The sequence below is a fragment of the Coregonus clupeaformis genome, chromosome 26 (assembly GCF_020615455.1).
Source record: "Coregonus clupeaformis isolate EN_2021a chromosome 26, ASM2061545v1, whole genome shotgun sequence".
Taxonomy (NCBI): domain Eukaryota; kingdom Metazoa; phylum Chordata; class Actinopteri; order Salmoniformes; family Salmonidae; genus Coregonus; species Coregonus clupeaformis.
Window position 1 is genome coordinate 37,213,336 of NC_059217.1, and position 27,517 is coordinate 37,240,852.

The 27,517-nt window shown below is 41.4% G+C and overlaps 1 protein-coding gene across 3 annotated transcripts; it reads right to left on the reverse strand.

Annotated features, from left to right (window-relative positions):
- Nucleotides 1–562: 562 nt before the first annotated feature.
- On the reverse strand, nt 563–27,331 carry LOC121540089 (ceramide kinase-like). 3 transcript variants are annotated; one of them, XM_045207844.1, is made up of 14 exons: nt 27,006–27,331; nt 22,221–22,265; nt 9,818–9,952; nt 7,326–7,448; nt 4,995–5,120; nt 4,212–4,278; nt 3,834–3,979; nt 3,520–3,594; nt 2,911–3,063; nt 2,695–2,800; nt 2,454–2,539; nt 2,127–2,332; nt 1,237–1,418; nt 563–1,101 (listed from the first exon to the last, which is right to left on the reverse strand). In XM_045207844.1, the coding sequence occupies exons 1-14, from the start codon at nt 27,154–27,156 to the stop codon at nt 1,014–1,016; spliced, it is 1,689 nt and encodes a 562-aa protein (XP_045063779.1). In that variant the 5' UTR covers nt 27,157–27,331; the 3' UTR covers nt 563–1,013. The 3 variants fall into 3 exon arrangements, with proteins under 3 accessions (XP_045063779.1, XP_045063780.1, XP_045063781.1); XM_045207845.1 differs by lacking the exon at nt 22,221–22,265; XM_045207846.1 differs by lacking the exons at nt 7,326–7,448; nt 9,818–9,952.
- Nucleotides 27,332–27,517: the final 186 nt, after the last annotated feature.

The following is a 27,517-nucleotide window of genomic DNA, read 5'->3' on the forward strand; positions in this document are numbered from 1 at the left end:
CTTCTTTTTTTATGCTATGAACAACCATTAATTGCTACTATTTTCCTCGTCCGCAGCAGCAAGACCAGATTGCCAGTGCAGGGGAAACGACACCCAGAACAGTGTGTGCAGAAGGCAATATGATACGCAGGACACCAAGCACTGCGAGTGCAACAAATACACAACACTTTTCTGACAGCAACCTCAGACACCACAGCATATTAACATGGAATGACATCGCAGCAATGTCAGAAATTGCCTGGTAAAAATTAGACTGCTGCGTCTATTTTAATGCTACCAAGTCACATGTTTCAGTGCATAAACTGTGTTGATACTCTACATTGAGTTTTCAGTGTGACTCTAGCCAGTCTGGTGGTATACTGTAGCTATATAGGACATGTGTTTGTGCCATCAGATTTAGTGATGGTTTGTTTCAATGTTACATTACCACATTAAGGTGACAGGCTAGCTGACATCTGGTACCCATAGAAAGTGCTCTGGTTCATCCAATATCCTATCATCCACACAAATGTATTCAAATTCATGCTTTTAATGTGCAGGGAAATAATTCCAACAAGGCAAGCAGCTAGCAACATCCTTTAATATTGGTTTTCTCCAAATGGATAAATAAACAAACAAAGCTTTGTAACTGTTCATCATTTGGAGCAGAATACATTCAAACACATGCAAAAGGGAGTTGTACAACTGTTGAACAGCACTTTAAGTGCTAGGTTAACATCTCTCTATTGCAAAAGGATAGCAGAAAGGGGGGAAAAGGTTTTCATGATTTCTTCTTCACTATTAGTAAATAGCTGAACCTCTCTGTAAATGTGCCAGCACCAGCACTCCTTGACCTGTGAACTTGTGACCTCCAAAATGGCCCCAGAAAACAAAAAATGTCTGAAAAACCTACAAGTACATCAGATAAATGTAGTGCACAGGGCTAAGGAAGCGACAGCAGTGGGAGCATTTGAAACGCAGTAGGACTGTTCCAGTGACTTCGATAGGGTAGGGCAGCGGAGGGAGGAGGGGATCTATAGTGCACACGGGTGGGCGAGGTCCTCAAACAAAGACTGCTCTTCGATCCCTCGCGCAAACAGCTTGATCAACTGGCAGTGGACTCTGGAAGGGCAGAAGACAAAGAAAACATTGTCAGGGAAAAACAAAGGCATGAATTAAATTCAAATGTTGAAAATAGCACAGTGCAGACAAACTTTCAGAAGTGGGTTATATTTCTACATATAGGGGGGTGCGTACCCGACTTCGATGGCAGCGTGGGGGAGGATCTCGCCGTCACAGTTCCAGCTGCTATAGGCAGGGTGGCAGATCTGGCTGAAGAGCTGCTTGCCGTTCTCCCTCAGGTCTAGCTCTGAGTCGTTCTGGCATGGCGTGAAGCGGAAGCGCCGCACACGGTGCACCTCTACAAAGGTCATGTCAAACTGAAGGGGAGAGGGACAGAAGGTCATGTCAAACTGAAGGGGAGAGGGACAGAAGGTAATGTCAAACTGAAGGGGAGAGGGACAGAAGGTCGTGTCAAACTGAAGGGGAGAGGGACAGAAGGTCATGTCAAACTGAAGGGGAGAGGGACAGAAGGTCATGTCAAACTGAAGGGGAGAGGGACAGAAGGTCATGTCAAACTGAAGGGGAGAGGGACAGAAGGTCGTGTCAAACTGAAGGGGAGAGGGACAGAAGGTCGTGTCAAACTGAAGGGGAGAGGGACAGAAGGTTGTGTCAAACTGAAGGGGAGAGGGACAGAAGGTCATGTCAAACTGAAGGGGAGAGGGACAGAAGGTCATGTCAAACTGAAGGGGAGAGGGACAGAAGGTCGTGTCATACTGAAGGGGAGAGGAACAGAAGGTCATGTCAAACTGAAGGGGAGAGGGACAGAAGGTCATGTCAAACTGAAGGGGAGAGGGACAGAAGGTCGTGTCAAACTGAAGGGGAGAGGAACAGAAGGTCATGTCAAACTGAAGGGGAGAGGAACAGAAGGTCGTGTCAAACTGAAGGGGAGAGGAACAGAAGTGAGAAAGTGAAATCCCTGATACAGGGAATTAGCGAGTTAACCATCTCATGCAACCACTCCTATGGACCTGGGTTGGAGTACCCACAGAAATCAAGACACCATTGCAGACGACCAGTGTGGTTACCTGGTCGTCTTTGCTGGTGTGGCGTAGCAGGTGGCGCAGGAAGTTGAATCGGGAGCACTTGCGTACAAGGATGAGGTCGGTGGTGCCGTCAGCGAGGTGGGCGGCGGGGGACAGGCCCTTGGGGCTACGGGGACAGGCACAGCTCATACTGGCCGCGTTGATGGCCAGGAACTTCCCTCTGATCACCCCCCACCCCCCTTCATTTTCTGGGATAGAGCAGAAACAGGTTGGTGCTTTGTGGTAAATACATTGTGTAGGTTTCAGTAGAGACCCATGGCGTGTGGAGTTGAGGTCATTTGGGTGTTCAGGCAGAGATACTGTGCTTACCACTGTCTGAGACATCTGGAGCAGTCTTGCATTTCTCTGGGGAATCCTCTGTATACAGCTGCCCGTCGTGCTGGCATATGAAGCACCTGGAACGCAGGAATGGAGTGAGGATGGGACAATGGAGTTTGCTAGCAAAGTGAACAATCTCTCCTTTGCACCATCTAGACAAACATGTAATACTAAAGTACATAACAGGTTGTGTGTATCATTGGACAGGTTGTAAGAGTACAGTCTGACATACCCAGCTCTACACCTGGTCTGGTCTCCTGGTGTTCCCAGTGTGTCAGTTGCTGGTAGAAAAGACACAACCCCTTCATAGTGGTGATGTGTCAGAAAAGTCTTAAAACCTGCACAAACAACGGCATGGCCTTTATTATTAGCAATGGCAACAGTCTACCGCAACTGTACCCAGTGGTGGTATTTCCTAAAAAAGCTAAAGCTAACTCTTCTGACCTACCGGAAAAGTCATATCTGGCTGGTCCCATCCATCGTTTCCTCACGCTGTCTGCCAGCACGTCGCCGTAGAAACCGTATCCAAGCAGGGAGACTGAGTACCTCAGGAATGTGTTGTTGTGATGGACCGAGCACACGTCCATTGGCTGGGAGTCTCCTGTGAAGACACGCACCCAAAGTCTAGTATGAGTGATCCTCCACAGATACTGTGGGGTACAGTGTCCTACAGAGGCAGAGGTGTGATGGCACACAATACGTGCTTTTACTATGAAACACACACCAATGCCTGAACACACCCGCACACACACACACCCACCTACTCACACACTCACACACACCCGCGCACCTCCAGCAGTTTCCTCTTATCTCTAAACCTTTGAATCAGTAGGTCACGGCTGTCACTTGTTGGTCAGCTGAGTGTACCATAGCGATAACATGGAAGTGAAAAACATGACACACATTTCTACTCACAATAAAGCTCCAGGAATGACCTGGAACAGTGATAAAGAATGCTTATGCTGTATAAAAAGGTCAGTTACACTCCATTTTTTTTTTTTAAAGGCAATTTAATTAGAAGTGCTGCCAATATTTCAATGTGGATAAATGCACTGACCCACTATGATGTGTAAGGCTGAGGTCACAGGGTCGTTGATGCCGACAGTTGCATAGCAGATGCAGTCCGTCGAACCTGGATACCACACAAAACAAGACATTGATACGTTCTGTTTCTGACTACAAAAACTCTGAATCACGGCCATGGTGCGTGTGTATACACGTGTGTGTAAGATGGAAAAATGGAATGTGAAATCAACACAGTTATATATTGTCAAGACACCGAGAAAAAAAAAGTATGTATGCTTGCAGATGGCGTGTATAGAATGTGTCCATGCATGTGCTTGTGAATGTGTGTGTTGGGTGTTGACTAACCTGCGGGTATAATGCCGATGCGGAGAGTACAGGGTACTAGCTTCTCCTCCGGGCTGTTCTGGTCCACTCCGTTATCCTTCTGTGCTCGAAAGACCAGGCCATGAACTATCTCGCTGAACATGCCGTCCCCGCCCACACACACCACTCTGCATAGAGGTCAAAGGTCATGTAACACACAGAGGTCAGAACAACAACAAAACTGATCTTTTTGTTTGAGAGGAATATACTTGACCCGGGGTGTTTTTAGTTCAACTATGATTGGTTGAATATGATTTAGTGACGGTTGGGCTGAAAACCAGACTACAAAGAGGTCTTTAAAACAGACCTTTGATTATTGTAGCGACAATGACATTGAGAACATCTCCACCCTCGACTCACCCATCATATTGCTTTAACTCCGCCTCTGTCCTCAAGTGGTCCCTGGCATGATTGGCATGCTCTGTAACTATGACAACAAATGACCAGGAAAGAGTTAGAAGTCTCAACATGCTTCACATTTGACTTTCAAGTGCTTCCTGTAGATGGGATACACTTGAAAAGTCAACTTGAACAGGTTTACAATTGACTAATTTATATTGCTTGATGTTTTCCTAATATGTAGCATAAATCGATATTTTGGACTTTGGGAGTAATCATTCACTCGCTTGGAGCAATATATCGACTAAGCATTTTCCATAAAGAAGTCCCAAAGTAGCCCTAAAGTAGCATTTAATCTTCTCTAATCGTTAGACATTGTAATAATTTGTAGCCAAAGGAATAGTTTGATTTCATGTGCAAACATTTTCACATCCACCTTAGATTCTTCTTTTCTTTTTTACACAATTGCTCAAATACTGTATCAATATCTTTGATATCAACCCAAGCAGCTGTATAGTTAAATACAATTAGTCAAAATTTGGACTTTGAAATTCCACAGTTACAAATGTAAACAGTCTTTCTGTAGTCTGAGAAGTAAACCGGATGGAAGGGGAATCCAGCATTCATCGACATCATCCGTTCCATTAAGGAACTGGGATGATGGATGGCGGCCGTAAATGATGTCATATTCCTGTGCGGCCTGAGAGAGCTTGTGTCCATTTGCCTACAGTGAACAATTTTTACTTGGCCCATAAAGACTCATCTTTTATTAAAGCAAGTTTAATGTCTTTGGCAGGAACTCACCAATCACGTCCGTGGAGATGGAGGCACAGGCGAAGAGAGGCGCGACTTTCTGCTCATAAATACGCTTGCCTTGCTGCTTGCCCCCATAAGGGTTGATGTACACCAGCAAATGCTTGGGTCTGCTGGCTGCAAAAAGTCAAGTGAAAGATGTTATTGTATTTTCCAGATCAATTGTAGGCTGTAGGCTGAGTAAGTGTTGAACAATTAGTGCTTTTTGAGGTCGGTTCGGTTTCGGTTCAATTATTGAAAACATTATCACGGTTTTCGATTTCAATCATTTAAAAAAATATGAAATACATTAATAGTGAGCATTCAATTGCAAAAACATTGAAAATATTCCATTGTCTCTGCCAGGTCTACATTGGGTAGACATCAATAGAAAAATAGGAAATTACTATGAAACAATACAATATTTCAGTTGTGTATATTACAGTGGGGAAAAAAAGTATTTAGTCAGCCACCAATTGTGCAAGTTCTCCCACTTAAAGATGAGAGAGGCCTGTAATTTTCATCATAGGTACATGTCGACTATGACAGACAAATTGAGAAAAAGAAATCCAGAAAATCACATTGTAGGATTTTTAATGAATTTATTTGCAAATTATGGTGGAAAATAAGTATATGGTCACTTACAAACAAGCAAGATTTCTGGCTCTCACAGACCTGTAACAACTTCTTTAAGAGGCTCCTCTGTCCTCCACTCTTTACCTGTATTAATGGCACCTGTTTGAACTTGTTATCAGTATAAAAGACACCTGTCCACAACCTCAAACAGTCACACTCCAAACTCCACTATGGCCAAGACCAAAGAGCTGTCAAAGGACACCAGAAACAAAATTGTAGACCTGCACCAGGCTGGGAAGACTGAATCTGCAATAGGTAAGCAGCTTGGTTTGAAGAAATCAACTGTGGGAGCAATTATTAGGAAATGGAAGACATACAAGACCACTGATAATCTCCCTCGATCTGGGGCTCCACGCAAGATCTCAACGTAGGAGTGGCTTCGTAAGAAGCATTTCAAGGTCCTGGAGTGGCCTAGCCAGTCTCCAGATCTCAACCCCATAGAAAATCTTTGGAGGGAGTTGAAAGTCCGTGTTGCCCAGCGACAGCCCCAAAACATCACTGCTCTAGAGGAGATCTGCATAGAGGAATGGGCCAAAATACCAGCAACAGTGTGTGAAAACCTTGTGAAGACTTACAGAAAACGTTTGACCTGTGTCATTGCCAACAAAGGGTATATAACAAAGTATTGAGAAACATTTGTTATTGACCAAATACTTATTTTCCACCTTAACTTGCAAATAAATTCATAAAATATCCTACAATGTGATTTTCTGGATTTTTTTTCTCAGTTTGTCTGTCATAGTTGACGTGTACCTATGGTGAAAATTACAGGCCTCTCTCATCTTTTTAAGTGGGAGAACTTGCACAATTGGTGGCTGACTAAATCCTTTTTTCCCCCCACTGTACTTAGTTTTTATTTGATGACTTTATTATTTATTTTTCATTCCTTAAAGTCATCATCTCATCTCAAGCAGTAGCAGTCAGCCAAACCTAACGTTATCTCTGTGCTCTCCATACTGTACTGTCTTTGAGTCATCCTATTTAGGTAGCCTATGCTGCAGACCGGTCTGATGAAATCATTTTACTAGTTCTTCAAAGTAGATAAGGCATACTTTCACGAACGGTCTCTGTCCCTCTCAGCGTTGTGTACATTCCTCTCTCATGCGGTCTGTGTGTATCTAACCTAACGTAGCAGACGTAAAAATTTATCCGTCCATAGATCTGTATATAATTATGTTTCTGCCCTAACAATGGGAGTCATTGTCACAAAGGCAGGAAGGCAGGCGACAATTTTAGGTCCAAAATAAGCCCATAGAAACACATTGGGCTTATTTTGGACATATTTTGGTGACCTCTCTGGTCTCCGTCCGAAACTGAAAAAAACTGGCGCAATGGATTATGGGATTGTAGTTAATTACCACATTTCTGAGCTGAACTAGGTTGAATATTTGCTTAATGAAAACGACAACTCCCTTCAGCCCAGCATCCCACATAGTTGACTTGATTTCTGTTGTGAATTATTTGATTTCTCTCTAGAAAAATGGCACGCTGGGCTCACATAAAAATTTAATTAAAAAAATAGATGGAATTCAAGTAATTGAACAGACGGTCAATTAGTTGTTTAATGACCGGAAAAAATATGAAATGACGGTTAATCGCTCAGCACTACTGAGTATCTGCACAGAATGACGGCCATACTCATTTCTGAGTTAGCCTTGCAACCAGACTTCACAAAGCATATTCAGTGTCAGTAATACTCAGCCATACTCAGTGCTGCGAGCTGCTCTCTGATGGTCTGGACCCACTGCTGACACAGCGCCCCCTCTGGACAGTGGAAGGTGACGTCACTACACCGCCAGCGGTGCTGCCGCACTCTCTCCACATAAGACACTGTGGAAGAGGGACACAAAGGGATGACAGGGTACAGAGGCTTAACAAAACAGATTTACCTTGCAGTATCATCTACCATATTGTAGGGCATTCACTCACTGCTCTAGAATATAGAGAAAAACAGGGCAATTCAAGAGGGTGCTACGAAAGTAAAGTTCAAACGTTGTTTTCTTTGCCCCATGTCATTATAAATCACAAAGAATGAATCATTAGATTGTTCGCTACGATATTATAACCTTAATATACTTGACCACGCCACTTTTGGTAGTATCTCTTCAATATTTGGGGTTGGGAGGTGGTACCATTTGGAGGTGTTTGCATGGGTTGGACCAATCAAAATCAACTTGATACCCTCATAATTTTCACCTACAGATCCTTGGCTTTCATTGGCTATATTGGCGATCAATCTACGTTAAAAAGGGCTGTTTCTATGGTGATTTAAAGAGAGAATCAGAAATAGAGAATGAAAACAGGAACAGATTGTCTTCGGGGGGTGGATATTGAAATTCAGTCAGCATTGTAAATTAATATATACTTAGTCCCTATTTTGTTTTGTATTCTGCGGATTTCATTTAGAAAAAGCATGTTTTCACTAACGAACTTGCTTGTCAGTTGATGTTAGCGCCGTTCTGCCGCGGAGCCGGGCTACTGAGTTCTACTTTTTGATCGTGCCTGTGTAGATTTTTTTTGTCCCTGGCCTACACACAATACCCTATAATGTCAAAGTGGAACTATGGTTTTTTTTATGTTAAAAAATTAATACAAAATGAAAAGCTGAAATGTATTGAGTCAATATGTATTCAACCTCTTTGTTATTGCAAGCCTAAATAAGTTCAGGAGGAAACATTTGCTTAACAAGTCACATAATAAGTTACGTGGACTCACTGTGTGCAATAATAGTGTTTAACATTATTTTTTTAAATGACTACCTCATCTCTGTACCCCACACATACAATTATCTGTAAGGTCCCTAAGTCGAGCAGTGAATTTCAAACAAACAGATACAACCACAAACCACAAAGACCATGAAAGGTTTTCCAATGCTTTGCAAAGAAGGGCAACTATTGATAGATGGGTAAAAAAAAAAAAAGCTGACATTGGATTAGATTTTGAGCATGGTGAAGTTAATTACACTTTGGATGGTATATCAATACACCCAGACACTACAAAGATACAGGCGTCCTTCCTAACTCAGTTGCCGGAGAGGAAGGAAACCACTCAGGGATTTCACCATAAGGCCAATGGTGACTTTAAAACAGTTGGCAGAGTTTAATGGCTGTGATAGGAGAAAACTGAGGATGGGGTCAACAACATTGTAGTTACTCCACAATACTAACCTAATTAACAGAGTGAAAAGAAGGAAGCCTGTACAGAATACAAACATTCCAAAACAAGCATCCTGTTCGCAACAAGGCACTAAAGTAATACTGCAAAAAAAGTAGCAAAGCAATTAACTTCTTGTCCTGAATACAAAGTGTTATGTTTTGGACAAATCCAATACAACCCATTACGGAGTAGCACTCTCCGTATTTTCAAGCATAGCATGTTATGGGTATGCTTGTATCGTCAAGGACTGGGGAGTTTTTCAGGATAAAATAAGAAACGGAGCTAAGCACAGGCAAAATCCTAGAGGAAAACCTGGTTCAGTCTCCTTTCCACCAGACACTGGGAGATGAATTCACCTTTTAGCAGGACAATAACCTAAAACACAATGCCAAATGTATAATGGAGTTGCTTACCAATAAGACAGTTAATGTTCCTGAGTGGCCGAGTTACGGATTTGACATAAAGCTACTTGAAAATCTATGGCAAGACCTGAAAATGGTTCTCTAGCAATGTTCAACAATCAATTTGACAGAGCTTGAAGATTAAAAAAAAAATGAATAAATGGGCAAATGTTGCACAATCCAGGTGTGGAAAGCGCTTAAGAGACTTACCCAGAAAGGCTCATAGCTGTAATTGCTGCCAAAGGTGCTTCTACAAAGTACTGACTGAGGGGTGTGAATACTTATGTAAATGAGATCTATGTATTTCATTTTTATTTATTTTGCAACAATTTCTAAAAACATGTTTTCATTTTGCCATTATGGGGAATTGTGTGTAGATGGGTGAGATTTGTTTTTATTTTAATCTATTTTGAATTCAGGCTGTAAAAACAAAATGTGGAATAAGTCAAGGGTTATGAATACTTTCTGAAGGCTCTGTATATGGTAGAGACATGGGGCTTGGACTATCGTTTTTCTGATGCAATTCTCTATTGAATGGACATACTTGTATAAACCTTGAATTAATTCAACATTTTATGGGTGAACACCCTATATATTGAATCCAATATCTGTAGATTGCTCTAGATTACCAACAACTCCTACCTGTGAATGCATATGGATAGGCCTCAGTCAGTTTCTGGGGCATTTTCTGCCACCTGCCATCATCTTTCGTCCCGCCGTCCACATCGAGCTCCCGGACTGCTAGGATCTCAGACACGGACACGCTGTGGCTGGTACCTGTTAAACACACCAAATCAATCTGTCACAATGTGGTAGGAACCAGAGGTTTATCCTTTATACATTCATTTCTTGGAGAAAGGGAAAGCAAACACACACACACACACACACACACACAGAGAGAGAGAACTATGGTGCCAGGATCTCAAGCCCTTTTTGACCTACCCAACCAAACTTGGCTGGCTGTATCAATTACAGCTTGGATAGCTTCATGCTAATAAAGTTAATGTGATGAGATTGTAGCTTTAATGGACTATTAACGGTTTGATTTCAGCATTAGGGTGGAGCTAGTATTGGGCTGAGAGAAGGCAGGGAGGGGGAGAACCATTAGTGTTGTATAGCTGTTGACCACTCCTGCCATAGAAAGCACTACTGATGGATAATGGAAGGGGAGCTCATTTGGAGAAAGATTAAATCTATCACTATAGACCAATACCATATTGTTAGGGCAACTCCTACACTAATGGTGCCTGTTATTACCACCCTTTTCCTGAAGTCATTATCATGATCCGAGTCTGAATTCATTTAGATTTTGTGCCAGTGCAGTTCTATAAAAGCTCTATAGGAAATCAGGGAAGAATGAATTACTTCTGTGCTGATCAATCATTAATGCATATACAATGGCCTGGTGTGGCACCATACAGAGGCCATAAGAGTGACATTATAATAAAATACTGTTTTATTTCTGCCTGCTATCTAACTGCATACCCCAACCCATCAAGCTGACCTCGAATGCAGTTTGTGTGTCGACTGAGAAGTCACTTTTCAGCTACCAAGACCTGTCTACGACCCGTCTATGATCCATTTGTATTTGTATTTATTATGGATCCCCATTAGCTGCTGCCTTGGCAGCAGCTACTCTTCTTGGGGTCCAGCAAAATTAAGGCAGTTATACATTTTAAAAACATTACAATACATTCATAAAAGATTTCACAACATATTAAGTGTGTGCCCTCAGGCCTCTACTATACTACCACATATCTATAACACAAAATCCATGTGTACATGTGTGTATAGTGCGTATGTAATCGTGTGTTTGTTTGCATGTGTCTATGTTTGCGTTGCTTCACAGTCCCCACTGTTCCATGATCTGTTTTTTAAATCTAATTTTACTGCTGGCATGAGTTACTTGATGTGGAATAGAGTTCCATGTAGTCATGACTCTATGTAGTACTGTGCACCTCCCATAGTCTGTTCTGGACTTGGGTATTGTGAAGAGACCTCTAGTGGCATGTCTTGTGGGGTATGCATCGGTGTCCGAGCTGTGTGCCAGTAGTTCAAACAAACAGCTCAGTAGAAATACAAGTAGTGATGAAGTCAATCTCTCCTCCACTTTGTCCCTCTTTGTGGCACCTGACCACACGACTGAACAGTAGTCCAGGTGCGACAAAACTAGGGCCTGTAGGACCTGCCTTGTTGATAGTGCTGTTAAGAATGCAGAGCAGCGCTTTATTATACAGACTTCTACCCATCCTAGCTAATGTTGTATCAATATGTTTTGACCATGACAGTTTACAATCCAGGGTTACTCCAAGCAGTTTAGTCTCCTCAACTTGCTCAATTTCCACATTTTCCATTACAAGATTTAGTTGAGGTTTAGGGTTTAGTGAATGATTTGTCCCAAATACAATGCTTTTGAAATATTTAGGACGAACTTATTCCATGCCACCCATTCTGAAACTAACTGCAGCTCTTTGTTAAGTGTTGCTGTCATTTCAGTCACTGTGGTAGCTGACATGTATAGTGTTGAGTCATCCGCATACATAGACACACTGGCTTTACTCAAAGCCAGTGGCCTGTCGTTAGTAAAGATTGAAAAAAGTAAGGGGCCTAGACAGCTGCCCTGGGGAATTCCTGATTCTACCTGGATTTTGTTGGAGGCGCTTCCATTAAAGAACACCCTCTGTTCTTTTAGACAGGTAACTCTTTATCCACAATATAGCAGGGGGTGTAAAGCCATAACACACACATTTTTCCAGCAGCAGACTATGATTGATAATGTCAAAAGTCTAACAAAACAGCCCCCCCAATCTTTTTATCACCAATTTCTCTCAGCCAATCATCAGTCATTTGTGTAAGTGCTGTGCTTGTTGAATGTCCTTGCCAATATGCGTGCTGAAATTCTGTTGTCAATTTGTTTACTGTAAAATAGCATTGTATCTGGTCAAACACCATTTTTACCAAAAGTGTACTAAGGGTTGGTAACAGGCTGATTGGTTGGCTATTTGAGCCAGTTAACCTCTACGGGATCAGTGTTCTGTATATGGGACGGTTGAGCTAACGTGTGCTAATGTGATTAGCATGACTGTTGTAAGAAACAGCAAACTTTCCAGGACATAGATATGTCTTATATGGGCAGAACACTTAAATTATTGTTAATCTAACGGCACTGTCCAATTTACAGTAGCTATTACAGTGAAAAAATACCATGCTATTGTTTGAGGAGAGTACACAACAACAACAAAATTATCATGGCAACTGGTTTGATACATTCACCTCTGAAGGTAAATAATGTACTTACATTCAGTAATCTTGCTCTGATTTGTCATCCTGCGGGTCCCAGAGATAAAATGTAGCATAGTTTTGTTTGATAAAATCAATTTTTATATTCAAATGTAGGAACTGGGTTCCACAGTTTGAACCCTTGCTGTCTCTGATTTCACACCCACCCCGCCCGGCCATCTAGATGTGTGAAAATTAGTGTATAGGCTAATGATCCATCATGTATGACATTCCTGAGAGTGTGTAAACTTACATTTTGTATTACCATATCCTTTTTGTATGTTCTCTATAGTTATGTACTTGAAAATGTATCAATTGACCAATTCGGCACATTTGGGAAGACTTGATACAAAATAGTCCAGTATTGCAATGCTTCACTGGATCAATCTGAAACTTTGCACACACACATTGCGGCCATCTAGTGGCCAAAATCTAAATTGTGCCTAAACTGCAATATTATATTGTGGCCTTTCTCTTGCATTGATGAAAAAAGATACAAATAGAAAACGCATGTTTTTTGTTTGTATTATCTTTTACCAGATCTAATATGTTATATGCTCCTACATTAATTTCACATTTCCACAAACTTCAAAGTGTTTCCTTTCAAATGGTATCAAGAATATGCATATCCTTGAGGTCCTGAGCTACAGGCAGTTAGATTTGGGTATGTCATTTTAAGCAACAATTGAAAAAAAGGGTCAGATCCTTAAGATGTTAAGGGGGCTTTACTATTCTTAGGTAGGTGAATAACTTTTGCTTCCCTCCAGGCCTGAGGGCAAACACTTTTTAGTAGGCTTAAATTGAAGATATGGCAAATAGGAGTGGCAATATCGTCCGCTATTATCCTCAGTAAATTTCCATCCAAGTTGTCAGACCACAGTGGCTTGTCATTGTTGATAGACAGACAAAAACATTCACCTCTTCCACACTTACTTTACGTAATTCAAAATTACAATGCTCGTCTTTCATAATTTGGTCAGATATACTTGGATGTGTAGTGTCAGCGTTTGTTGCTGGCTTGTCATGCCTAAGTTTTCTAATCATGCCAATGAAAAAAATCATTAAAGTAGTTGTCAATATCAGTGGGTTTTGTGATGAATGAGCCATCTGATTCAATTAATGAAGGAGCAGAGTTTGCCTTTTTGCCCAAAATTCCATTTAAGGTGCTCCAAAGCTTTTTACTATAATTCTTTGTCATTCATCTTTGTTTCAGAGTATTCAGTTTAGTCAAATTATATCTCAATTTGCAGTACATTTGCCAATTGGTTGTACAGCCAGACCTATTTGCCATCTCTTTTGCCTCATCCCTCTCAACCATACACATGTTCATGTTAATGACATGTCCCTACTGTGACATTGTCATATAGTCTTTGATAAAAGACCACCATTTCTGGAGGTGCCAACAACCCCATTGGCTAAGGAGGGTAAATAAAGGCCACTACAGAGGAGAGGTATGGTGCAGTGACTTGGAGGAGAGGTATGGTGCAGTGTCTTGGAGGAGAGGTATGGTGCAGTGTCTTGGAGGAGAGGTATGGTGCAGTGTCTTGGAGGAGAGGTATGCTGCAGTGTCTTGGAGGAGAGGTATGCTGCAGTGTATTGGAGGAGAGGTATGCTGCATTGACTTGGAGGAGAGGTATTGTGCAGTGACTTGGCTCAACAAGTTGAGGTAGAGGTCTTCACGGATCCACCTGTACCCGAATACCCGAGAGGGTCCGGATCCAGAATTCTAACTAATGTCACGGTCTGGGTCGGATCTGATGATGATGGGTCTTACTCTTGGGTATGTGTAATTTTAACTGACATGTACGGAAGGACCCATACGAGACTGCTGCAGGGAGAGAGAGAGAGCGTGAGAGCGAGCGCTTGTATAATTTATGCTGCTGCTGTTGCTTTTCAGGAGAGTGGCACGTGTAGTTTGTTGTTGGCCAATCATAAGGCATGAAAGCGCCAACAGGCTACAGTCATAGAGCCTCAGTGTGTGGCAAAAGTTAAGAGATATCTAAATCAATGGAAGATGGAATTAAAAGTTAAAGGCAAGGAAAGGCTACAGCGACTAAGAGCCAACAGGTAGGCTGTTACTTAAGATCATCAAGGACATCAACCACCCGAGCCACTGCCTGTTCACCCCGCTATCATCCAGAAGGTGAGGTCAGTACAGGTGCATCAAAGCTGGGACCGAGAGAATGAAAAACAGCTTCTATCTCATGGCCATCAGACTGTTAAATAGCAATCACTAGCACATTAGAGGCTGCTGCTGCCTATTGAAATCACTGGCCACTTTAAGAAATTGAACACTATGTAAACATTATTATCGTTTACATATCTTGCACTACTCCTCTCATACAGTTGAAGTCAGAAGTTTACATACACCTTAGCCAAATACGTGGTCCTCTGTAGCTCAATTGGTAGAGCATGGCGCTTGTAACGCCAGGGTAGTGGGTTCGATCCCCGGGACCACCCATACGTAAAAATGTATGCACGCATGACTGTAAGTCGCTTTGGATAAAAGCGTCTGCTAAATGGCATATTATTATTATTATTTACATTTAAAAACTCTGTTTTTCACAATTCCTGACATTTAATCCTAGTAAAAATTCCCTGTCTTAGGTCAGTTAGGATCACCACTTTATTTTAAGAATGTGAAATGTCAGAATAATAGTAGAGAGAATTATTTATTTCAGCTTTTATTTCTTTCATCACATTCCCAGTGGGTCAAAAGTTTACATACACTCAATTAGTATTTGGTAGCATTGCCTTTAAATTGTTTAACTTGGGTCAAACGTTTCGGGTAGCCTTCCACAAGTTTCCCACAATAAGTTGGGTGAATTTAGGCCCATTCCTCCTGACAGAGCTGGTGTAACAGTCAGGTTTGTATGTCTCCTTGCTCGCACACGCTTTTTCAGTTCTGCCCACAAATGTTCTCTAGAGGACAGGGCTTTGTGATGGCCACTCCAATACCTTGAATTTGTTGTCCTTAAGCCATTTTGCCACAACTTTGGAAGTATGCTTGGGGTCATTGTCCATTTGGAAGACCCATTTGCGACCAAGCTTTAACTTCCTGTCTGATGTCTTGAGATGTTGCTTCAATATATCCACATCATTTTCCTTCCTCATGATGCCATCTATTTTGTGAAGTGCACCAGTCCCTCCTGCAGCAAAGCACCCCCACAGCATGATGCTGCCACCCCCGTGCTTCACGGTTGGGATGATGTTCTTCGGCTTGCAAGGCACCCCCTTTTTCCTCCAAACATAACGATGGTCATTATGGCCAAACAGTTCTTTATTTGTTTCATCAGACCAGAGGACATTTCTCCAAAAAGTATGATCTTTGTCCCCATGTGCAGTTGCAAACCGTAGTCTGGCTTTTTTATGGCGGTTTTGGAGCAGTGGCTTCTTCCTTGCTGAGTGGCCTTTCAGTTTATGTCGATGTAGGACTAGTTTTACTGTGGATATAGATACTTTTGTACCTGTTTCCTCCAGCATCTTCACAAGGTCCTTTGCTGTTGTTCTGGGATTGATTTGCACTTTTCGCACCAAAGTACGTTCATCTCTAGGAGACAGAACACGTCTCCTTCCTGAGCGGTATGACGGCTGCGTGGTCCCATGGTGTTTATACTTGCGTACTATTGTTTGTACAGATGAACGTGGTACCTTCAGGCGTTTGGAAATTGCTCCCAAGGATGAACCAGACTTGTGGAGGTCTGCAATTTAATTTTCTAAGGTCTTGGCTGATTTCTTTTGATTTGCCCATGATGTCAAGCAAAGAGGCACTGAGTTTGAAGGTAGGCCTTGAAATACATCCACAGGTACACCTCCAATTGACTCAAATGATGTCAATTAGCCTATCAGAAACTTATAAAGCCATGACATCATTTTCTGGAATTTTCCAAGCTGTTTAAAGGCACAGTCAACTTAGTGTATTTAAACTTCTGACCCACCGGAATTGTGATACAGTGAATTATAAGTGAAATAATCTGTCTGTAAACAATTGTTGGAAATATTACTTGTGTCATACTCAAAGTAGATGTCCTAACCGACTTGCCAAAACTATAGTTTGTTAACAAGAAATTTGTGGAGTGGTTGAAAAACAAGTTTTAATGACTCCAACCTAAGTGTATGTAAACTTCCGACTTCAACTGTATGTGAGAATGCTGTTCATTGACGACAGCTCAGCGTTCAACATGATTGTCCCCTCCAAGCTCGTCACCAAGCTTAGGACCCTGGGACTGAACAACTCCCTCTGCAACTGGATCCTGGACTTCCTGACGGGCCGACCCCAGGTGGTGAGGATGGAAACATCACCTACGCCACTCTGACCCTCAACATGGGGTCCCCACAGGGGTGTGTGCTTCGTCCCATCCTGTACTCCCTGTTCACTCACGACTGCATGGCCACGCATGACTCCAACACCATTGTCAATTTTGCTGACGACACCTCAGTGGTAGGCCTGATCACCGGCGACGATGAGACAGGGAGAAGGTGACCTGGCAGTGTGGTGCCGGGACAACAACCTCTCCCTCAATGTCAGTAAGACCAAGGAGCTGATGGTGGACAACAGGAAATGGGTGGGGGGCGAGCACGCCCCATCCTCTTCAACAGGGCTGCAGTAGAGCGGGTTGAGAGATGGAACACCTTCCTAATATTGAGTTGCACCCCATTTTGCCCTCAGAAAAGCCTCAATTCATTCCACATGGATGCTGGCCCACATTGACTACAATACTTCCCACAGTTGTGTCAAGTTGGCTGGATGTCCTTTGGGTGATGGACCATTGTCGATACACACGGGAAACTGTTGAGCGTGAAAAACCCAGCAGCATTGCAATTCTTGACACACTCAAACCAGCGCATCTGGCACCTACTACCATACCCCATTCAAAAGCACTTAAATATTTTGTCTTGCACATTCACTCTCTGAATGGCATACATACACAATCTATGTCTCAATTGTCAAGGCTTACAAATTATTCTTTAACCTGTCTCCTACCCGTCATCTACACTGATTAAAGTGGATTTAACAATTGACATCAATAAGGGATCATAGCTTTCACCTGGTCAGTCTGTCATGAAAAGAGCAGGTGTTCCTAATGTTTTGTACACACGCACACATATATACATATATATACACACACACACACACACACATATATATACAGTGGGGGAAAAAAAGTTAGTCAACCACCAATTGTGCAAGTTCTCCCACTTAAAAAGATGAGAGAGGCCTGTAATTTTCATCATAGGTACACGTCAACTATGACAGACAAAATGAGAAAAAAATATGGGGCGAATTTGCACAATTGGTGGCTGACTAAATACTTTTTTCCCCCACTGTGTGTGTGTGTGTGTGTGTGTGTGTGTGTGTGTGTGTGTGTGTGTGTGTGTGTGTATATATATATATATATATATATATATATATACACACACACACACACACACACATACATAAACACACTGCTCATTCTGATATTTCTTAATTTCTTTCTTTTTTGGATTTGTGTGTATCGATTTGTATTGTTAGATATACTGCACTGTTGGAGCTGGAAACACAAGCATTTCGCTGCACGTGCGATAACATCTGCAAACTAAGTGTACACAACCAATAAAAATGTGATATGAAGCAAATTGGCAACAGGAAACATGAGTTTCATTGTTCTGTTTGCTACCAGTTGTTAACAACAGATGGCATTGCTACCTCGGTGGAGGTACGGAGAGGCCAAATGAAAACCATACATCAAATGTGATGACTCAGCAAATTGTAGCTGTTAAACATACACTGCATTAGTGTTCCACGGTATACCGAAACTTCAGTACTTTTTCAATGCTAGAACATGAAAAACACTACAGTAATAAAAAAAATAGTTTTACTTTCGGTACTAGCCTAGCACTTTGTTTATGATAATATGCAAACCATAACGTAAAATATGCCGATTTCAAAGCTGACTGCCACCACAAACTTTATTCATTCACTTATTCGTTCTCTCTCACATCTCTACCAAAGATTATCAGCGAACTGACTGCCTTGCAAATGACGTCGTTACTGGTTAAAGAGACAGCGCACATTTTTATAAAAGAAGCTACTTCAATGCAAATGTTGTTGATCAGTACCCTAAAATAAGTCCTAAATGGAAGGGAAACAAATTGTTTGTCATCTGTAGCCCCTTAAAAATCAGCCAAAACAAGCTCAATAACTCAATGCATGCACACACCTATTTACCCAATTTATCAATAGAGATTTACCATTCAAATAAATTATTACCGTTATATATGTAGTTGGTAAAAACAAAGTCAAATTGATTGCATGATTGTATAATTGATTCAGTAATGTATACATGGCTGTCTCTGAAAAATTTTGATGTAAAGAAATTCAAAATGTCATGATATTGAACTCAAAAGATGCACAACGATTGCTGTGGTATCATGATGGTATTGAGTATTGTGATACTAAACCTGGTATCGAAGTCAAAATTCTGGTATTGTGAAAACACTGCACTGCAAAGTATCAGCTCATTTTTAAGTCATGAGCATTCAACCTCAATGTCCACCCCCAGATCCAATGATTCCAAGTTAGAAGACATAGCAAAAAATACACTGCTCAAAAAAATAAAGGGAACACTAAAATAACACATCCTAGATCTGAATGAATTAAATAATCTTATTAAATACTTTTTTCTTTACATAGTTGAATGTGCTGACAACAAAATCACACAAAAATGATCAATGGAAATCAAATTTATCAACCCATGGAGGTCTGGATTTGGAGTCACCCTCAACATTAAAGTGGAAAACCAGACTACAGGCTGATCCAACTTTGATGTAATGTCCTTAAAACAAGTCAAAATGAGGCTCAGTGGTGTGTGTGGCCTCCACGTGCCTGTATGACCCCCCTACAACGCCTGGGCATGCTCCTGGTGAGGTGGCGGATGGTCTCCTGAGGGATCTCCTCCCAGACCTGGAGTAAAGCATCCGCCAACTCCTGGACAGTCTGTGGTGCAACGTGGCATGGTGGATGGAGCGAGACATGATGTCCCAGATGTGCTCAATTGGATTCAGGTCTGGGGAACGGGCGGGCCAGTCCATAGCATCAATGCCTTCCTCTTGCAGGAACTGCTGACACACTCCAGCCACATGAGGTCTAGCATTGTCTTGCATTAGAAGGAACACAGGGCCAACCGCACCAGCATATGGTCTCACAAGGGGTCTGAGGATCTCATCTCGGTACCTAATGGCAGTCAGGCTACCTCTGGCGAGCACATGGAGGGCTGTGCGGCCCCCAAAGAAATGCCACCCCACACCATGACTGACCCACCGGTCATGCTGGAGGATGTTGCAGGCAGCAGAACGTTCTCCACGGCATCTCCAGACTCTGTCATGTCTGTCACATGTGCTCAGTGTGAACCTGCTTTCATCTGTGAAGAGCACAGGGCGCCAGTAGCAAATTTGTCAATCTTGGTGTTCTCTGGCAAATGCCAAACATCCTGCACGGTGTTGGGCTGTAAGCACAACCCCCACCTGTGGATGTCGGGCCCTCATACCACCCTCATGGAGTCTGTTTCTGACCGTTTGAGCAGACACATGCACATGTGGCCTGCTGGAGGTCATTTTGCAGGGCTCTGGCAGTGCTCCTCCTGCACCTCCTTGTACAAAGGCGGAGGTAGCAGTCCTGCTGCTGGGTTGTTGCCCTCCTCCACGTCTCCTGATGTACTGGCCTGTCTCCTGGTAGCGCCTCCATGCTCTGGACACTACGCTGACAGACACAGCAAACCTTCTTGCCACAGCTCGCATTGATGTGCCATCCTGGATGAGCTGCACTACCTGAGCCACTTGTGTGGGTTGTAGACTCCGTCTCATGCTACCACTAGAGTGAAAGCACCGCCAGCATTCAAAAGTGACCAAAACATCAGCCAGGAAGCATAGGAACTGAGAAGTGGTCTGTGGTCACCACCTGCAAAACCAGTCCTTTATTGGGGGTGTCTTGCTAATTGCCTATAATTTCCACCTGTTGTATATTCCATTTGCACAACAGCATGTGACATTTATTGTCAATCAGTGTTGCTTCCTAAGTGGACAGTTTGATTTCACAGAAGTGTGATTGACTTAGAGTTACATTGTGTTGTTTAAGTGTTCCCTTTATTTTTTTGAGCAGTGTATATTACACTACACAGAACACACATTTACAATGCATCTCCTCTAGGGCTGGGCGATATGGCCTAAAACTCATGTCTCGATTTTTTCGAACTTATTGGCGATTCACAATATATATCTCGATTTAAAAAAAATGTTCTCTAAATAAGCTTTGTTGTACAATTAAATGGCCAAATATACTGCATTTAAAACAGTCAGCAATAATCGAATGAGCTTGTGAAATTATACTTAGGCTGAATATATGCCTTCCATAACCATAAGACCCACTAATCATTTAATTATTTGATCAAAATAGTTGTACCTGCTTTTTTGCAATAATCACTTATCTGGCTTTCAGGTCTGTATTTAAAAATGCCCTTTTTGTTACAAATTTCAACAGAACCATGCATAATGCATATTCACTAATAATTAACATCGGTCTCATAAACAATCTCTCAAGCACAAGCCCACGTGCTAGTGAGTAGCCAGCTAATATATAGATTTCAAGTTTAGCCAACCTCATAGCAAATGGGTTTCATTTAATCTCTCCAACTTTTCTGTCTTCTAAATCTGATCAGAGATAGAGGAACATTGATTGACAAAGGGAACCCCATCAAATACAGCTGGCAAAATCATTTCAAACTAGTCACTCTAGTGGACGTACAGTGAGCTCCAAAAGTATTGGGACAGTGACAAATTTTTTGTTGTTTTGGCTCTGTACTCCAGCACTTTGGATTTCAAAATTATACAAATGATGCAGACTGTCAGCTTTAATTTGAGGGTATTTTCATCCATATCGGGTAAATCATCTAGACATTACAATACTTTTTGTACATTGTCCCCCTATTTTAGGGGACCAAAGGTATTGGGATGAATTCACTTATATGGCCCCATATTCCTAGAACAAATGATGACATCAAGCTTGTCATGCTACAAACTTGTTGGTTGTATTTGCTGTTTGTTTTGGTTGTGTTTCAGATTATGTTGTGCCCAATAGAAATGAATAGTAAATAATGTATTGTGTTATTTTGGAGACACTTTTGTTGTAAATAAGAATAGAATATGTTTCTAAACACTACATTAATGTTGATGCTAACATGACTATGGATAATCCTGAATGAATCGTGAATATTGATGAGAAAGTTAGAGGCATAAATATCAACCTCCTCAAAAAATGCTAACCTTGTTATTGTAATGTGTCCAACTTTCTCACTCATCTTTATTCACGACTCATTCAGGACTATCTATAACCATGGTAGCATCCACATGAATGTAGAAGTGTTTAGAAACATTATATTCTTATTTACAATAATAGTGACTCTCGATGTAATTATTGTGTGCTAGGAATATGGAAAAAAATACTAAACTTTTGACTACTTTAATACACATAAGTGAATTTGTCCAAATACTTTTGGTCCCATACAATGGGGGGACTATGTACATAAAGTTCACCCGATATGGATGAAAATACCCTCAAATTAAAGCAGACAGTCTGCACTTTAACCTCAGTCATTGTATAATTTCAAATCCAAAGTGCTGGAGTACAGAGCCAAAACAAAAACTAATGTGTCACTGTCCCAACACTTTTGGAGCTCACTGTATGTAGCCCAACTCGTTGACCACATTGTGGTAAGAGTGCTCCTCCTACCTGACTCTCCTTTGCCTCGGTGCAGGAACTTAGGAAAACAGAAACCTGGAATGGGAACAGTGGAGTTATTGTGGTTTGCATCAAGATGAGCAAACACTTTTTTCACACAGCAATATTGACATACTGTATCTCTTCAGCAGAATGAAACCTTTAAAAGGTCCTACATTGGCTTGCTTCACAATTTAGCCAGGGGAGTTCAAAGTTCAACAAGTGTTTCTCTTAGAGCGTTTCTCTTCTCTTAGTCAAAGGTTATGGATATACTGACAAAATACGTGTCTCTACGCCCTAACAATGTGAGTCGTTGTCCACAAAGTGTCACAGCGGGCTGTCTAGCTCCCGCCTATCCTTTCTTTGAATTGGTGGATAAATTAATTATTTAAATACTTTTTTTCAATATTCGATGAGGGTTGTTGACGTCAACCGACTGTATTCAATGGAGAGATGCTATGCTACTAGACTCATACCATGAATATGCATATCCATCTTGAGACAACTCCGATAAGTGTTTTTCCTCAAAGTTGCAGGGATGTTATGTGTCCTACTTATTATGAAACGTCTATTCAATCAAATAAACCTCACGTAGCAAATAAGCCATTCATTTCTTTGTTGCCCAAATTCGACACTCATTGACCTCCATACAAAAACTCCTTGCTTGGTGGGCCAAAAATATATATATATAAAAAATATTCAGCAGAGTTGGGCATCTCTCTTTACCTCTTCCTCTGTCTTAGTTCAACGTACGTTTCTCTCAGATGCAGCAGATTTTGGCACTGAAGACAGTAGTGGAGCCAGCGTTCGATCAAGCAATTTCTACTCCGAGATAAGGTCTTGCGTCATTTGATCCCTTTCAGCTAGAGAATGGAAAATAATAATCTTATAAGAAATGCGTAGAAATTATTTTACCCTTTAAGTCTAAGAAAAAATAAATAATGTTATTTTATCAAAGACTCTATTACCCTTTCATCTGGAGAGATGATTATTTTAACAACGCTGCTTGTGATTGCTCATTTTCAGGACTTTTGTCCTTCAGATATCTCAGAATTTAATGGTATTTTTTCAGCTCCTGAAATGAATAGGCTCGACTCCAAAGCCCATCCATTCTGAAATAAATGAAGAGACCTTTGACAGCCTCAAGATGAAAGATGGCAGATAGCAGGCATCCAAATGAACTAACACGATACAGGGAGGTCACTAATCTGTTTTATCTCTAGGCAGATATACTGTCCACATGGGAAGCCATTACATAAGTATGACAGGATAATTTCATTTTGGTATGACAACTTACAGCTATAACAATGTCACTGTAAGATATATAGATCTTAACATTGGCCTGCTGAATGTACACTATTGGTCATTTGTAGCCGAGGACATTATAATGGTTATTTTAGGTTAGTCATACCATATTTGATCCCAGGCCTAAATGCTACATAACACACTTGATTCTCAGATACTTAGTTGGCCCATGTTGTTATCAACTCCTTGGGTCATGGTTTATTAATATGCAAAACCATTTTTCTGGTGATAAACACGGAGTATACAAAACATTAAGAACACCTGTTCTTTCCATGACAGACTGACCAGGTGAAAGCTATGATCCCTTATTGATGTCACCTGTTAAAACTACTTCAATCAGTGTAGATGAAGGGGAGGAGACAAGTTAAAGAATGATTTTTAAGCCTTGAGACATGGATTGTGTATGTGTGCCATTCGGGGGGGGATGCAACGCAATATTAGGAAGGTGTTCCTAATGTTTGGTATACTCAGAGTACATCATACAAGTCTGACAATGGACAACTGCATAGTCACAGAATAAGCCGAGCTATGAATAAAAAGGTCTGTAAATACCGATGTTTACCGACTTCCGTTAGCGCGAGACATACAATAAAAAGGTTTACAAGCTGCTTTAGCTGAATACCAGCCTGAGTCATCACAGACAAACTGTACTCATCAAGGCCTTCCTACCTAGTTTGAACCTAAACCATATGTTCTCATTTGACAGTTTCTCAATTGAATGAGAAGATCAATACGATTGATATTTGGAATGTTTGAAGATACTCTTGATAATCTATATACTGACACACCACACACATTCAGCCATTCTTCATGACTTTCCTCCTTATACCCCTGTTGTTCAAACTGAACCCCAAGGTTGACCCCAATGACTTATTGAACATAACTCGACTGCATTAGCTCCTCGCAACAAGGGTAGGTCAACACAACATACTGTACAAGCCATATTGTATGGAGCTGCTCTGGAAAATACAAGTCACTGTTTTCCTATGCCACTCAAAACACTAGCCGGATCTTTCCTAGTTGTGCAACTAGTGTACTGGTTTGGCTAATAACAGCCACAGAAAGAGAGGTGGGTTGGGTGATGAGGAGTGGGAGAAATTCAAACCCTTGGTAGGTCATGGGCCTGCCATGCAGGACACCAAATCAGACTAGCTAGCATTAGCCCTCCATGGAAATGTCAAAGTGCCAAGCAAGCAGTGGGAAAATGTCAACAGAACAGCAGGCCCTTATCCATCATAGTGTAGTGAGTGACATCATGAGTGAATGCCCTTCTGCGCTCTGATTCAGTGTTCACTGTTCATCATTATACGAATATAGATGGGCTCCCATGTTTGCATTGGACTGTTTGAAACATTACAAAAACATCTGATGGAAACATTTGCCAGGAACTACATTGTGGAAGACCCGTGCTAGGCCTTCCTCCATCTCTTGACAGTGAAAGTGATGGGCATGTTTGCTTTTGATGAGGGTGTCCTGTCCATTGTTAGAATGAGAGAATCTGAATGGCACATGGTCTACTTCAGAATTAGGCCGCAGAAAAGAGTGCAACTCAAACTGTGAAAACGATCGGCTAAACTGAAAAGGTGATACTGTTCGAGCTACTTCAAGGGTATTAATAAATAATAAACGAGGCTGCTATCAGACTATGGGATAAACTCATACAATTCCTTCAACATTTTCTATATATGTTATTAAATATCCAAATTAGCATCAAACATGTTATATTGTTGATTTCTTGACTCGGAAAGCTAAATTGTTTGACGACATAATTGTCTGTGGGTTCCTATAGATTCAACGAGGCCTATCATTGACCATAAGGAGCGTGGACCCGCTTTCTTCCCTCATATCTCTAATGTAGGCTATGCTTTTGAATTCACCACAACAAGACGCTTTGAATATCCAAAAGGCATTTAGTAGAGTCAATTTCCATTTAGGCCTGCTTTCATGGGAGGTAGGCCTAAAGCCACATTCAATTCAACAGACCATACTGAGTTGAACAGTGCTGGCAGGTAGCCTAGCGGTTAAGAGCATTGAGCCAGTAACCGAAAGGTCGCTGGTTAAAATCCTTGAGCCGACTAGGTGAAACCTTTGTCGATGTACCCTTGAGCAAGGCATTTAACCCTAATTGCTTCTGTAAGTCACTCTGGATAAGAGCGTCTGCTAAATGACTCAAATGTCAAACATAAACACATTCCATACGTCACCATGTGGATATGTTATGCTCCCATAGAGAATGATAGAGACTAAAAGGCCATATTAGCATGGGCAGCGCCATTGAGGGCTTCCACCATGTAGTCAACTGGGTGGGTCTTCCACTTCATGATCTCTCCTGGTGACCCTGTTGGAGTCATGTCCAATCAGGTCATCTGGACGGATCAGCCAATCATGAAGAAGAAAAATGACTACTTTAAAATGGAGATAGCCTTAATGGCACTGGCCATGTTGTTAGACACTATAATGTCACAGACACAAAGAGGAGTCTTCTGTCTCTATGTTTGCTCCTCATCTGAATCTTGGGTGACAAGGGATGTGGTACTATGGCTGCGTTTACACAGGCAGCCCAATTCTGATCTCTTTTCACTAATTGGTCTTTTGACCTGAAAAATATCTAAGTGAAAATATCTGATGTTTAGGGTCAAAAGACCAATTAGTGGAAACAAAGCTCCGAATTGGGCTGCCTGTGTAAGTAAACGCAGCCTATGTGGCATCTACCATTCAGACATGTTGGCTCATGTAACCTAGTAGGCTATAATTACAATTTCATCAATAAATAACGTTTAATCTAATTAGCCTATAATAAAGACTAACACATAATGAACAGCCTATAAGTATGATGCTTTGTGCGTTTAAATGCAGTGGGAATAGACTGACAACACGAAGGCTACCGTGCAAGCGCTATAGCGGTTATTAGGCCTACCGTATGAGGTGATTGCAAACTCCAAGAACAAATCGCGTAACATCCAATTGACCCGACATAGTGAATCTACCCAAGCCAGGGCCGCCGCCGCATTCCGCGGCCCAGCTGTCAAACATTCAACAACTCAGAATTGGCTTGCTTTCAAAACTAAGTTCTGGGCAATGGATAGTCTCGCTGCTATGATACAAATGCATCTATAAAATAAAAACAAAAGACTGCACTAAACTGTCCTTGTTGTCTGTTTCAGATAGGCCTATAGAGTGCCCTTTACATCTACGCCTAATTTAGGCTTTAACATACCATGTCATTCGTTGACAATAACAATAATGTATTGTCTTTCATCAGCAAAAAGGTTAGGGGCAGGCAACAAAACATTTATATATTTTGAGACTAAGATCCAGAGAATTGTGAATGCGCACGTTACGTGTTTACGCGAATGTGGATAGCGAATATATCCAACAAAGAGAACATACTATAGGCTATAAATCACCTATCTGTCCCTAGATGTCTCAGTCGGAATATATTAGTAGCATATATCTTTGCACTTAATACCCAGTTTATCTTTTGACACTTACCGACTTTGAACGGGTGATGTATACTGCCTGAAACGCGTTTTTTATTGGCCGGAATCTCTTTCCATGTCAGAATCACACGGTTTAACAATACTTCGAAGACTCTGTTTTTCAGGAGGAGTTGGGATGCCAATAACCTCGGTTGTTTTTCCATGTCTTCACCAATAAGTCACCGCACTAGGTGACTTAGAGAGCGTATCAATGTTATCTTAATCTAAGCATTTCTTTAGTAATTTATCGGGTTACTGAGACCCATTCTCTACACAAGGAAACAATGTTGCTGTTTTCGACTGCCACAATTGGATAGCGGATTCTCCATTCACCAAAAGGGGACGGGCTGAAATTACGCTTGACGTCACGACGTATTCCAATTTTGGTGCTAGAGAAAGAGGCTTTGAGATGAGCTTGTTCAGAGAGCAAATATTTCAATAAAATAAAATACAATTAATATGATTGTAGGCCTATGTGTATATTTGTAAAATAAATACAATTAAATAAGTGTTATGTATTTTAAA